Source organism: Schistocerca americana, chromosome 1 (assembly GCF_021461395.2).
Source record: "Schistocerca americana isolate TAMUIC-IGC-003095 chromosome 1, iqSchAmer2.1, whole genome shotgun sequence".
NCBI classification, from domain to species: domain Eukaryota; kingdom Metazoa; phylum Arthropoda; class Insecta; order Orthoptera; family Acrididae; genus Schistocerca; species Schistocerca americana.
In genome coordinates this window covers 569,972,962-569,988,505 of record NC_060119.1, presented here as the reverse complement: position 1 = coordinate 569,988,505, position 15,544 = coordinate 569,972,962, and the positions used below count along the sequence as shown (strand labels likewise).

The window sequence follows — 15,544 nt, the reverse complement described above, 5'->3', positions numbered from 1 at the left end:
TCTGTATTCCCTTCCTTGGTGTGATGGTCAGGAGGAAGGTGAGGCAGATGGTACATAAAGACATGCCATTTATAGGAAGCCTACTCCCAGTGACTTGTACATGCAGCTGATAGTTGTCATCATCTGACTCAAAGTGAAAAGGTACTTTGTACCTTTATTCACAGGGCACGCGTCATCTCGGACCCTGTAGTTCATCAGCTGAGCCAGCCCACCTTGAAGTCACCTTTTGTCAGAATGGTTATAGTGAAAGACAGATCAGGTGCATGTTGTACTAACAACCAACTGTGCAGTGGGTGAGTGACGATAATACTGAGGTGGTACCAAATTCTCTGGCCTTTTTGCCATATGCAGGAAGCATCTTGAACAGGGTTGGTCATATTTTGCAAAAATATGGTGTGAAGTGTGTTTCTCAATCACCATAGGGTCCTTTTAGGTTCTGTAATGGACGATCTCGGTTTGCTTAAGGCTGGCGTCAATCGTATTCCTTGCACTTGTGGCATGTCAGACTATCAGGACTGTGGAAGACTGGTGTACTGAGCATAAGCAGAACACGTACTTACAACAGCCAAGCAAATCCACCATTGCACAACATTGTCTCAACACCGGTCATCCAATGGAATGTAACAATACGGAGATTCTGGCATGCACTAGTAGTTATTGTGATAGTGTTATTAAGGACACTGTTGAAATTAAATTAGCAAGAATCCTTATAAATAGTGATGACGGTTTTTGTTTAAATACTGCAAGGAATCCTGCTCTCTCCCTTGTCAAAAAGCAGAGGGCCAGATTTTCATTAATTATTAATTTCACTATCAAGAACTTGTGACATCAATCATCTTTGGTTTGTGAGGAACAGGCGTGCGTGCATATATGTGTGTGTGTGTGTGTGTGTGTGTGTGTGTGTGTGTGTGTTTTTGTCAGTCATTGAAGAACAGTTCGTGAGTGAGCACCCACTAATATGCATAATTTTTAAAATATTGATTCCGCAGTAAAAAATGTGAAAGTTATTATCTGGTTTGGTCAACATCCAAATTTCAAGCCAAATTAAGTGGACCATTTTAATCCATAATGGGGAATAATTCGGGATAGAGGTGAGATACAGCAAAATGTTTTATCTAAGAGTAGAATGAGGCAAAGTGGGTCACCCAATGCTACAAACGGCCATGACTTTGAACGTGACTCTCATGGTGATTTGGAGATCAATATGATTTTTTAAAGATAGGAATCCCAATATTTCATTTAAAATTTGAAAAAAAGTAGCAAATTTTATGTGTAAAATGATACATTATTTAAAGTCATGGCAAGGTTCAATGAAGGTCAAATAAGCAAATACACTCCTGGAAATTGAAATAAGAACACCATGAATTCATTGTCCCAGGAAGGGGAAACTTTATTGACACATTCTTGGGGTCAGATACATCACATGATCACACTGACAGAACCACAGGCACATAGACACAGGCAACAGAGCATGCTCAATGTCGGCACTAGTACAGTGTATATCCACCTTTCGCAGCAATGCAGGCTGCTATTCTCCCATGGAGACGATCGTACAGATGCTGGATGTAGTCCTGTGGAACGGCTTGCCATGCCATTTCCACCTGGCGCCTCAGTTGGACCAGCGTTCGTGCTGGACGTGCAGACCGCGTGAGACGCCGCTTCATCCAGTCCCAAACATGCTCAATGGGGGACAGATCCGGAGATCTTGCTGGCCAGGGTAGTTGACTTACACCTTCTAGAGCACGTTGGGTGGCACGGGATACATGCGGACGTGCATTGTCCTGTTGGAACAGCAAGTTCCCTTGCCGGTCTAGGAATGGTAGAACGATGGGTTCGATGACGGTTTGGATGTACCGTGCACTATTCAGCGTCCCCTCGACGATCACCAGTGGTGTACGGCCAGTGTAGGAGATCGCTCCCCACACCATGATGCCAGGTGCTGGCCCTGTGTGCCTCGGTCGTATGCAGTCCTGATTGTGGCGCTCACCTGCACGGCGCCAAACACGCATACGACCATCATTGGCACCAAGGCAGAAGCGACTCTCATCGCTGAAGACGACACGTCTTCATTCGTCCCTCCATTCACGCCTGTCGCGACACCACTGGAGGCGGGCTGCACGATGTTGGGGCGTGAGCGGAAGACGGCCTAACGGTGTGCGGGACCGTAGCCCAGCTTCATGGAGACGGTTGCGAATGGTCCTCGCCGATACCCCAGGAGCAACAGTGTCCCTAATTTGCTGGGAAGTGGCGGTGCGGTCCCCTACGGCACTGCGTAGGATCCTACGGTCTTGGCGTGCATCCGTGCGTCACTGCGGTCCGTCCCAGGTCGACTGGCACGTGCACCTTCCGCCGACCACTGGCGACAACATCGATGTACTGTGGAGACCTCACGCCCCACGTGTTGAGCAATTCGGCGGTACGTCCACCCGGCCTCCCGCATGCCCACTATACGCCCTCGCTCAAAGTCCGTCAACTGCACATACGGTTCACGTCCACGCTGTCGCGGCATGCTACCAGTGTTAAAGACTGCGATGGAGCTCCGTATGCCACGGCAAACTGGCTGACACTGACGGCAGCGGTGCACAAATGCTGCGCAGCTAGCGCCATTCGACGGCCAACACCGCGGTTCCTGGTGTGTCCGCTGTGCCGTGCGTGTGATCGTTGCTTGTACAGCCCTCTCGCAGTGTCCGGAGCAAGTATGGTGGGTCTGACACACCGGTGTCAATGTGTTCTTTTTTCCATTTCCAGGAGTGTATGTTTTTAGTTCTAGTAGGGATTAACACAGAATAGAGGAAGAATACCATAAAATGCAATGTTAGATACAAATTGCAAGGGACATTGCGAGGAATGAGAGGTGTGGGAACTCGTTGTGTGACTTGTAAATCAATGATCTACATTTTTATTATGTTGTTTTTCTTGAAAATGACAAAATAATGTTTACACATTTCAATGTAATTATTTTTACTAATAAGTACATTAACTGAAACTTAAAATTCAAATCTATCTTCCCTCCTTTAAAAACCGAGTCGGAAATAGAGGTTCTCGTGAAACAAGACTCAGCCTTCGAATGACCTTCTGTAATTAACTTTAAGGTTATGGTAATTGGCAGTCAAAAGTGACTCGTGTTGCCCCTTCCAATTTGTATCTAACATTGTATTTTCTGTATGCCTCCTGTATTATGAGTTAATCCCTAGTAGTACTGAAAACATATTTGCTTATTTGACCTCTGTTGGGGCTTGCCATGTATAATGCATCATTTTGCATGTAAAATTTGCCATGCTTTCCAAATCATAAATCAAGTATTAGGATTTCCATTTTAAAAAATCACTTTAACATCCAAATTATCATGAGTCACATTCAAGGTCACGGCCATCTACAGCAATGCATGACTTTTTTTGCCACCTACAACTTTTACCTAAAACATTTTGCTATGTTCATCTCTATCCTGAATTACTCCCCATTATGCATTAAAATGGTCCACCCTGTATATGAAAAAAATACAGGAAGTATGAGAGGTGTTAGATCTAGCAGACTCCTGCTGATGCCTGCCCTCGTTTGAACAATGAAGAATGGTGTCTTCTCCAAACATGTTTTGCGACTTAATTACTAGTATGCTTGCAAGCATGAAGGCTATGAGAGAAGAAAGAGTGGGTCAATCCCTGTTAGTTAATGCAATACAAGATGGACATCTGAGGAAAGTAAACTATAATTTTGTGTCCTTGGTGTTAAAATGTGTTTGGCTGCATAAATATTTATCACACTCTGACAGTCTTCACATTGTAATTAACAAAATGACAGCATTCAAATGCATATGACTGGCTAAAGGTATTTGGAATGTTAGAACTGAACTAAAGGTTACTGTATGGCTAGGGAGAGACAAATGTTACTCTGCAAATCACAACAGTCAAGTTAACACACAATTGTTCACTTGCATCCTATTAACATTGAAAATATGAAATTCCCAATAAAACTGTTTCCAGGTTCTGATAACATGACAGAGGTAAAGAAAGAAAAATGGGGTGAAAATGGTGACTATTATTAAATTTGCTCCGTATCTTCTTTCTTCGGCATGCAGCCATCAAGTTTTATAATCCTAGGTTATGTATTAATTCTCAGTACATTTAAAATAGCTTGTGTATCTCATGCTGTAAGTGTGTAAAAATTCTTTCCAGTTAATGCGTGCTCGTGAATCAGCACTTTGGGACATGGAAGAGAGACAAATACTTGAGAAACAGCAGCTTGCCAAACGACAACTTAAGGATGTTTTCTTCTTACAGAGGCATCAGGTATGACCACACATATATCAAGAGTTTAAAAAATATGGTGTATCAAAAAGAATCATCTGATTAATAAAATCATAACTAATATGTTATTTGAGATATGTGCATGAACAACATACTGTTTGAAGGAGCAAACTCTCAAGTTTTACAGGGTCCCCGCTGTGCACCCTCTTCAGTTCTAGTAAAAATGGTGTTGGGACAACAGAAAGTGTTTTGTGTTCTATGTTTTATGCAGTAGTGGTCAGTAACAACTGTTCAGCTGGACTTTCATACTAGGTATGGTGTGGATCCTCATACAGCACAGAGCATTAGATGATGGCATGAACAATTCCGGGAAACAGGTTGTTTGTGTAAAGGCAAATCACTGGGCCGTCGTTGAGTATCTGACACAAGCATCAAACGTATCCACCACAGTTTCACAAGGAGTCTGCAGAAATCCATTTGCCTTGCAGCTCAACATGCCCCCGATGTCTGTCAGGTGTGTGTTGCATCGACGTTTACACGTGAAACCATACAAAATTCAGCTACTGCAAGCTCTCCGTGAATGTGACAAACAACATGTGGAGTTCTGTAATTTCAGTTTTGCCAAGATGGAGGATGACAGTTTTCTTCCACGCTTAGTATTTAGTGACGAGGCAACATCTCATTTAAATGGAAAGGTGAACTGTCATAATATGAGAATATGGGGTACGGAGCAACCACATGAAGTTGTACAACATGAGAGGGACTCTCCAAAATTTAATGTGTTTTGTGCAGTTTCATGCGGAAAGGTGTATAGTCCCTTTTTCTTTGCTGAGAATACTGTTACAGGAAGCACATATCTCGATACGCTTGAGAGTTTTCTTTTCCCACAGTTGGAGACTGATTCGAACTACTTCATTTAACAACAAGATAGGGCACTGCCACAGTGGCATCTGGAAGTGCGGGAATTTTTATATCAAAGGATTACTGAACAATGGATCAGTTGCAAAGCGGGCCAAATGATTCAGCCTTACATTACTGGCCTCCAAGGTCTCCGGACCTGATTGTATGTGGTTATTTCTTGTGGAAGTTTATAGAAGACTGTGTTTATGTGACTCCATTACCAGCAACAATGAATGAACTGAGACATAGCATAACAGCTTCGGTGAAAGCTGTTACTCAAGACAAGTTCACTGGATTGTGTTACTCAAAACAAGCTCACTGGACTGTGGGAACAATTTGAATACCGCATTGACGTATGCTGTACATCTCAAGGGGGGTCATTTTAAACACCTGTGGAAAGGTATGAAAAAACTTTTTTGAGTTTTCCCATTCATCAAAAAACAAAATTAATTGTATATGTTTACTAGTTTCAGAAATACGGATGATTCTTTTTGATACACTACATATCTGCCAGTTTAGCTAAGGACCAAATTGTGCACTATTTGTACAAATGTTCACTTCATGGTTTTGTCTTGTATTAGTGACAAGAAGGGCTTCCGTCATCCTAAATTTCATGTTAAAAATTGATAGAAGGGGACAATTTCTGAAGTCACCACATCCACATCAAAATAATGTGTTCCAAATACACAATGTTTATACATTTCTCCCTCTCAACTTTATGCTGTTTCATAATGCCCAGAAAATCCATTTACATGGATTGTAGTAGCTTGATTATCTTCTAAAAGTTTTCTTTCAGTTAGCAAATTAGTAGAAATTAATACAGAATCAATACTTTTTTGTATCCATTATTAGTATCTCAACTCATACAGCTGCGGATGATCAACAGTACCTGCTCTTTTAGTCATGCTTGTAAATAGTATCGCAAGTGTTTGATGTTATCCTCAATTCGTTTCTCTCCCATGTTAATCTCTCCATGCTTCCCATTACTATAATCTCTTCAAAACTGCTTTAGGATTGACACTTTGGCAGGAGCCACCTGGTGGTACAAAACAGACTTGCCATGTCCTCCTGCACAGAACACAGACATGATAACACATTTAATTTTTACTCACTCAAACTTGGAAACTGTTGGATGTATAAAGATGGAACTAGCATCAGTGTCTCCTGGAAGGGCTGCACTATGTTTTCATGGTATTTTTTATTCATAATAACAAATGAAAAGTTTATGAAAATATATTTCTTGACAGAGTCACTGAATTTTCGACATGGAGAAACTGTTTTTGGTATTTAATTTGTGTGTTCTCATAATATGAACCAAATTGTAGGAACACCAAATATTGTGTCACATTATTACAAAAAAAGAAAATAGTAGTAGTCTTCTGCATTATATACCCATATCATTGACATGAATTTGTAGAAGGTTTTTGGAAAATATTCTGTGTTCCATCCTTATGAAATACCTTGAAGAAACAATATGTTCACACAAACCAGTGTGGGTTCAGAAAATATTCTTGTGAAACACAACTGGCTCTTTATTCGCACAAATAAATGAGTACTGCTGACAGGGATTTTCAAGTTGATTCCATATTCCTAGATTTCCAAAAGGCTTTTGATACCATTTCCCACAAGCAGCTCCTAATAAAATTGCATCCATATGAATTATCATTTCAGTTGTGTGACTGGATACATGATTTCCTGCCAGAAAAGACACAGTAATTGAAGGGAAGTCATCTGGTGAAACTGCAGTGACAACTGGGGTTCTCCTTGGAAGTTTATAGACCCTCTGTGGAACTTAATGTACATCAACAATTTAGGAGACAATTGGAACAGTTCTCTTAAGCCTAGTTTACACTAGAGCAAGTGGAAGCAAACACAAGAGAACGAGCGTTTGCAGAGAGTTTCAGTGTTCACTACCCTTCACTTGTATCTGTGAACAAACATCTACGCTAGAAGCAATGAAAGAGAATGAGAGATAATGAGCACAGCCTATGAAAGCTGTATTATTGTTTTTTGACTCACAGGAAATAACAATATATAGTTAGGGCCACAGTGCAATTTTAGTATTCAGAGAGGATTTTTCTTCATACAAGCACACTGTTTCTGATGAAGGAAGCAAAATCGCATAGGGAAAGTAGTAGTTAAATGTCTAAATTTTGTACATAAGTGTGAAAAGCTTGGAGGTAGTACAAATGAAATTCAGCTGCAGCTCCACTTTTCCTTAGTATTATCACCAAACATTGCACATACACTACTGGCCATTAAAATTGCTACACAACAAAGATGACGTGCTACAGACGCAAAATTTAACCGACAGGAAGAAGATGCTGTGATATGCAAATGATTAGCTTCTCAGAGCATTCACACAAGGTTGGCGCCGGTGGCGACACCCACAACGTGCTGACATTAGGAAGGTTTCCAACCGATTTCTCATACACAAACAGCAGTTGACCAGTGTTGCCTGGTGAATCGTTGTTGTGATGCCCTCGTGTAAGGAGGAGAAATGCACCATCTCGTTTCCGACTTTGAGAAAGGTCAGATTGTAGCCTGTCGCGATTGCGGTTTATTGTATCGCAACATTGCTGCTCCCGTTGGTTGAGATCCAATGACTGTTAGCAGAATATGGAATTGGTGGGTTCAGGAGGATAATACGTAATGCTGTGCTGGATCACAACGGTCTCGTATCACTAGCAGTCGAGATGACAGTCATCTTATCCGCATAGCTGTAACGGATTGTGCAGCCATGTCTCGATCCCTGAGTCAACAGATGGAGACATTTGTAAGACAACAACCATCCGCACGAACAGTTCAACGACATTTTCAGCAGCATGGACTATCAGCTCAGAGACCATGGCTGCGGTTACCCTTGACGCTGCAACACAGACAGGAGCGCCTGCGATGGTGTACTCAACGATGAACCTGGGTGCACGAATGGCAAAACGTCATTTTTTCGGATGAATCCAGGTTCTGTTTACGGCATTATGATGGTCGCATGCGTGTTTGGCGAGACATAGCGGTGAACGCACATTGGAAGCGTGTATTGGTCATCGCCATACTGGCATATCACCCGGCGTGATGGTATGGGGTGGCATTGGTTACACGTCTCGGTCACCTCTTGTTCACATTGATGGCACTTTGAACAGTGGACGTTACATTTCAGATGTGTTACGACCCATGGCTCTACCCTTCATTCAATCCCTGCGAAACCCTACAGTTCAGCAGGATAATGCACGACCGCATGTTGCAGGTCCTGTACAGGCCTTTCTGGATACAGAAAATGTTCTACTGCTGCCCTGGCCAGCACGTTCTCCAGATCTCTCACCGATTGAAAACGTCTTGGCAATGGTGGCCGAGCAACTGGCTCCTCACAATACGCCAGTCACTACTCTTGATGAACTGTGGTACCGTGTTGAAGCTGCATGGGCAACTGTACCTGTACACGCCATCCAAGCTCTGTTCACTCAACGCCCAGGCATATCAAGGCCATTATTATGGCCAGAGGTGGTTGTTCTGGGTACTTATTTCTCAGGATCTATGCACCCAAATTGCGTGAAAATGTAATCACATGTCAGTTCTAGTATATTATATTTATCCAATGAATACCCGTTTATCATCTGCATTTGTTCTTGGTGTAGCAATTTTAATGGCCAGTAATGTATGTTTGTTGATGCTTTTTTGCTGGCTTCTTTTTACAAAAGTAAAACACTAATTGCCAATGACTAACATAACCTAAGGAAAGGCTACACGCTGGTTATTAACAACTGGAGACATTTATATTAGTGATTGTTTTGTCTCGGATGGTTTCTGATATCTGCAGTGACATGCAAGTATGGTGCAGTAAAATAATGAAATGTGAAATATATGTTTGACATGTTGCACCGGCTACTTGATAAAATCTGTTGCGTAGTTTGTTAGAGAGCAGATAACATGATCTCAGGCAAATCATCTCCATTTATAATCAAAAATCTCAAACAAAAACTGGGTTCACATGGGTGGAACCAAGTTTCAGAGTGTTTGCAGATGGTGATGTCATTTACTACCTAATAGTTATGATAAGATCAAAACTAATTGCAGTTTTTTAAAAAACAAGATATCTGCATAGTGATTAGCTTTGTTGACTGATGAGTTGTGGGTCAACAGTTCAAACCCGGTAGCAAGCAATTACCTGTCACTTTGTGTTTATCATTTCTCATTTCTGAAAGATTCTTGAAATATGTTTGTAAGGCTTTGTATCTTGTGCAATATCAAATATCCAATGTTTATGTAAATACTAGCATTCTGTTTTTGGATTTGGTCTGTAGTGTGGTTACAATTTACAATGTGACAATTTTTTTTGTAGATGCTGATTCGACATGAAAAAGAATTGGAACAAATAAAGCGTATGAATCAAAGGAAAGAAGAGGAACTATTAAAACGTCAAGCCATTGAGAAACGTGCATTACCAAAACGCATTCGAGCAGAGATGAAAGCCAGGGAAATGATGTTCCGTGAATCAATGCGCATTAGTATGACTATTCAGCCCAGCCCTGAAGATGAGAGAGAGAAGCTTAAGAAGGTAAGTGCAAGCTTTCAGTGTTTACTTCAAAAGTTTATATAAATCAATGCTGTTAAATCAGGTTGTGAGGGTTACGTGTTTTATACAGATATTGTGACATTGGTATGCTTATTATTTAAGAATTTGACTTGTGTTATGTTTCTAAATATGTTTGTTTGGTTGATTATTTTCCCATGTTGCATTTTTAATGTTGGTTAAAGTATCAGTTGCCCAGTATTAGATAAAGTATTCATATTTAACACTGAAGGTAATGAAGCTATGCAAGTATGTAGAGAAATGTAATTTATTTTAATGTAAAAAATCAGTAACTATAATTACAGTAAGGTTTCTCCCAGAGCAGTTACATTAAAGTGGACTATATGGGTGAGAAATTAATTTAGGAATGCCATGGGAAATGGAAAGGTGAGTACTGAGAACAGTGAGTAATTGATTGCTGTTCCTCCAGCACTCAAAGATAATTTGACAGCCCTACTACAGAAAGAGACTCCACAGAAAGAGTTAATTGTGCATTATAAGAATAATGAAAGTTTGAACAGATTTGTCTTCTTGAAAGAAATGAGTTTCATGCATCATTATTAATTTCCATTTTATTTTTATTTTGTGTTCTAAGACATTTCGACTGTTTAGCCATTCTCAAGAAAACATTTAACCCATTATCTCCATATGTTTTGGGTTACAGTTATTGGAATGATCTGTTTCCCATAAAGCTTGAGGCTGTAAGTAATTTTTTAATGTGAGATGTATGTCAGCTGTCATTATGTGTTTCTGAAGGTTGGGTATTATATTTAAGGTTTGTCCAAACATCAATATCCAGCAGTATGCAGACTAATTCTGTTGTTCATGTATACTGTTTAAAAGTGTTTGCTTCACATTGATAGACCAGTGGTCTTGTTTCCTCTTAAGTTTGTCAACACAGGGGATCTTTTTGCCTATAGGAAAATAATATGCAAAATAAGATACAATTATTTCTACCAAAGTGATTTAAAAGTAATACAATAATCATTTTTGTTCATTATACAGGGTTATTCTAAATGATGGACCCATTTTCAAAACTTCGTATTTATTCAAGTACAAATCCAAAATGAACAAGCTTTGTACCAGTGAAAAGAGGAAGTTTCAAAGTTTTTTTCATACTGTGTGATATGAATTTAATAAATTTAATGATTTGTAATTAACTAGTTAATTAGTTAATTTAATAATCAGAAATGTGATAAATGTTAAATGTGGCCACCATTGGCTGCACAGCAAACATCAATGCGGTAGCCAAACTTGTCCTGCACATGCAAAAGCATATCTGCTGTTACTGAGTGCATGGCAGCAGTGATCTGGTTGCGCAGATCATTCAGAGAGATTGGTAGAGGTGGGAGTAAACAGCTTCCTTCACATAACCCCATAAGAAATAGTTGCAGGGTGTGAGATCAGGAGATCAAGGTGGCCAAAAGTGCAGAGCCAGGTCCTCAAGTCCACTGTGACTGATCCAGTGCTCAGGAAGGGAGTCATTGAAAAAGCCTCTTACATCAAGGTACCAGTGAGGCGGAGCTCCATCCTGTTGGAAAATGAACTCCTGGGAATCTTCCATAACTTGAGGGATCAGCCATTGTTCCATCATGTCCAGGTACATGATTTCCGTTACAGTTCTTTCCGCGAAGAAAACTGGTCTATAAACCTTTGTACAGTATACAGCACAGATTGATCTTCGGTGAGTCTCTTTCATGTTGCAATGGTGAATGTGGATTTTCCAAACCCCATATGAAAACATTGTGTCTGTAGACTTTTCCACTAAGGTGGAATGTCACTTCATCACCGAAAATTGCACGCTATAAAAATGCATCCCTTTCTGTGCAGCGACCATGGAATATAAAATTATAAAGAATGTAGCAACCAGTCGTGGAAACATAATTTATTTATCTTGTTGCAAATCGATTTCGAGTGATATGTCGATGCTTATTTCTATCATGATAGAAATCTGCCAAGGACAGTACATGATGACATATCAGTCGAAATCGATTTGCAACAAGATAAATAAATTATGTTTCCGCGACTGGTTGCTACATTCTTTATAATTTAACGTTTCTCTTTGTCATTGGGGGTGAGAGCCTGCACAAGTTGTAATCGGTAGGCCTTGTACAGCAAAAGCCGTCTCAGAACTTTTCATATAGTTGGTTGGGGTGTTCAAAGTTCTCGATTGGCTCTGTTGGTAGATTGACTGGGACTGCCCACAAAACTTTCTTGAATCCGTCAGACATGATGCTCTGACACATGCAGTTGGCCTGTGCTTTTTCCTTTGCACACATTCCGCAGTCTGTTTAAATTGCTTAAACCAACAGCTAATGCTTTTGTGAGTTGGCATTTGAGTACTGAATTTGGTACGAAATGCCCGCTGCACTGCAATTTGCAACTCACTTTTTGCGAACTCAAGAATGCAGAAAACCTTATGTTCCACAGTCGCCATCTCACTCACAGATGACTGTGAAATGGAATGACAGTCCTATTGCCGCACGAACTCCACCAGCTGCTTCTGAAACCATCACCGCCTGCCCACCACCACCCGCCAAAAACTTTGAAACTTCTTCTTTTCATTGGTATTGAGCTTGTTCATTTTGGATTTGTGCTTGAATACATACGCATTTCTGAAAATGGGACCATCATTTAGAATAACCCTGTATTTTATGTTTTAAAAATTGTTTTCAATATGTTAAATGTGAATATGCAAACTGTAATCTAATCTGCCCTTGTTCACAGTTCCAAATTGTGTGGGGGTAAAAACCATTGTTTTGACAGGCCAGAACAGTGTTTGACAAAAATCTATTTGTGGGCAGGATCAAGTTTATATTTATATATCACCCTATTAAATTTCCAGCATTCTTATAAAACATAAGTAAATGTTTGATTTAATCAGTGCCTCCACAATAAGAATAGAGAGTTAATCCACAAGCATAATCTACTAATGATGAGTATGACAGCTCCAGTTGCAATTGATATTCTCTCTCTCTCTCCCTCTCCCTCTCTCCCCCTCCCCCCCCCCCCCCTCATCCCCCCTCCCATTTAAGTTAACTTCAATACAGAGTGTTTCTCTTACAATTATACTAATCTTCCTGCAGTTCCAAGAAGATGAAAAAAAAAGATATCGTGCTGAACAGCAGAGAGCTGAGATTAAACATCAGCGACAGTTGGAAGAGCTACGTGCTACATCTGAAGCAACAATTCGTGAGCTGGAACAACTGCAAAATGAAAAACGTTAGTATCTGTTTTGCATGATTGTTTGATGTAAAAATAATAGTTGATGCCTCTAGAAAACTATTTACTTTATGAAGTAACAAGAACATAATGAAACTTTAGTAGTATTTTCACATAGCAAAAACAATAACATAATTCCAAGTAACGTCACCTACATGCGCGATTTTGATATTTGTGTAAACCCAACATAACGTTGATGCTAGAGACATATCGTACCATTGTAAGAATTTTTTTCGTTATGTTCTTTGTAAAATGTAAAAATGTGCATTGGATATACAGACCTGAAAAGTATTATAACAGTTAATATGAAGTATGGACCCTTGTTTGGATGACTAATATGTTCAGAAACTATATTTTTGGTAACAGTTTGGAAGAAGAGCAGAATTGGGCAGAAAAGGCATTTAAAGCAGAAAAGCTTTTATATTAATGAGATTCTATATTGTGAAGTGTGCTTACAGTGCAATACTTTGAAGGACAAGACTAATTTTGATCAGCCTACAGGATTTGTTTGGCTGAAAGGAATAAACAGGCTAACAAATGTCCAGCACATTCAACACTTGCCTCTTCACACCTGGTACTTGGTTGTGAACAAGCATAATTTGAGTTAGTTTTAAATAACATTGCAAAACACATGCATGTGGCAGAAATAGATTCTTGCGCTATTTAAAAGGGAAAATTAAGTACAGTGGCATCTCGTTAGCACATTTTTGGAGGGACAAAGATTGAAAGCAGGAAAATGTATTACCAAAATATACATACTTTGGTAACAATTTGATTTTTTTCATCATTGAAAATGCAGAATTAAGGGTACCATATTTGGCAGTTTGGGGTAATATGTTATCTCTGTACACCATACTTTCTCACATGCTGTCGCTATAAATTATAATTCGAAGTGCGCATTTCAAGAACGCATTTGGGATATCACACCCAGAAACTCTCAGAATTGTGTGTTAGTATGCAAGAAGCAAATACTTTTTGAACACAGTGATACTGGTTAGTCCAATATGCCAGGCAAGTACATTTCTTCCATCAGCCAATAGGAATGCAGGAAAATCATGTGATGTGAGACATAGCCTCTAGCATCCAAAATACAAACCGGGTAGGTTTTTATATTCATTAATGAAACACTACTCGTTCAGCGCCTCTCTGTTAGTGAATTACTGCTGGTAATTGAATAGGGTAGGGGTTGTCATTTCAGCAAGCTAACTGGTATATCATACACCTTAGCTGAACTACACTATACAATACGATATAGTAGGTAATCATGTCTCCAGAGAGATTGGAGAAGCATAGAAATAGTTGGCTGTTTTATTTGGCTTAATTGTAATATTGTATTGTCCATTTTAGTTAGTATGTTTATCATTTCTTCATCGACTTCAAAACTCAAAACATAGTGCTTAACTGTGCCCAGTGCTTCAATAGCTTTTGATATTGTAAGAACTGGCAGAGGTTCTGGGTCATCCTCGTTTTCACTTTCTTCTTGTTTCTCTGCCATCTGTTCCCAGAAGGCTTCAGCAATAGTTGTGGGCTGACAGACAGCAATGCCTTTATCACATTCAGTATATGTTTTGGAACTAAGGTGTTTTCTTCTTGCACCATTATTTGCTGCCATTGCCCAGTTGCAATTCCTTTGTTTTCTTGTGTGGTGCCTTCTCTAGCTATTAGTTGCAGTTCCTTTGTTTTCTGGTGTGATGCTCTCTGTAAGTATTTAATGAAAGCCAACCTTCTTTGAATTAACTTGAGGGAAGCCAATTCTCTACAAGAATCTTCACACATTTTTATAATGCCTTGGTCAAGTAGCTGAAGGTGGATTGTACAGTTTGCAAGGAACAAAAATTACATGTATATTACATAGATATGACTTATCTTGGAGGGGGGGGGGGGGGCTGCTGCTTACTGATTGGTAAACAGGATGATTTTCTTGTTTCTAACAACCTAGCCTTGAATCCCAGATGCACAAGAATTGTTTGAACATAGTTGTTACCCAAGTCTTCATATTAGGCATATTTTTACAAGGATATGTCCGCACATTTTGTGAATGTTTCACCTTTCCAGTTGTTAGTTGCACTACCTTTTCTGTTTCACTTTCATTACAACATAATAAGGCAGTTAGCCTCTCTTTGCTAAATTTTCTGCTGTGGGATTTCTCCTCTAAACTCAAGAGTTTTTCAGCTGTAAGGTGGAAAAAATAAGCTGCTTTCATCTCCCTAAAAAAAAATTGGCCTGCATCTTTCTATGATTGATGAAAGAGTATTTTTCTGTGACTGAATGGTGTTAATGTTTACACTTCCGGCCTCACTTTGAACATATTTATACAGTAAATGATGATGTTTCTTGAACCTTTTGCTCCAACCATTGGCTGCTTTTGAAATCTGAGAGTCCCATCTTTCGTGCTATATATGTTGCTTTAGCACAAATCACAGTACCATCCACTGAAATCTTCAAAGCATGGGCTGGTCTTATATGCTTCAGTAGTATGTTTTCCAGTTGTGGAAACTAACTGTCGCACGCTCAGTTTCTTTTGCCATTTCCTCCTTCCAAACATGCTGTTTCAATTATTTTTCATTTGCTCACTGTTGCATTTAATGCTGATGGAGGAATGTTCAATCCT

At 39.7% G+C, this 15,544-nt stretch overlaps 1 protein-coding gene across 2 annotated transcripts in view; it reads left to right on the top strand.

The window, feature by feature from the left end:
- LOC124606678 (serine/threonine-protein kinase 10) overlaps positions 1-15,544 on the top strand; it is a 164,967-nt gene that overhangs the window by 132,454 nt on the left and 16,969 nt on the right. For both annotated transcript variants that reach the window (XM_047138704.1, XM_047138695.1), the window contains exons 20-22: positions 4,173-4,286; positions 9,481-9,696; positions 12,798-12,933. In XM_047138704.1, coding sequence (XP_046994660.1) covers positions 4,173-4,286; positions 9,481-9,696; positions 12,798-12,933 — 466 coding nt within the window. The remainder of the gene's footprint in view (positions 1-4,172; positions 4,287-9,480; positions 9,697-12,797; positions 12,934-15,544) is intronic.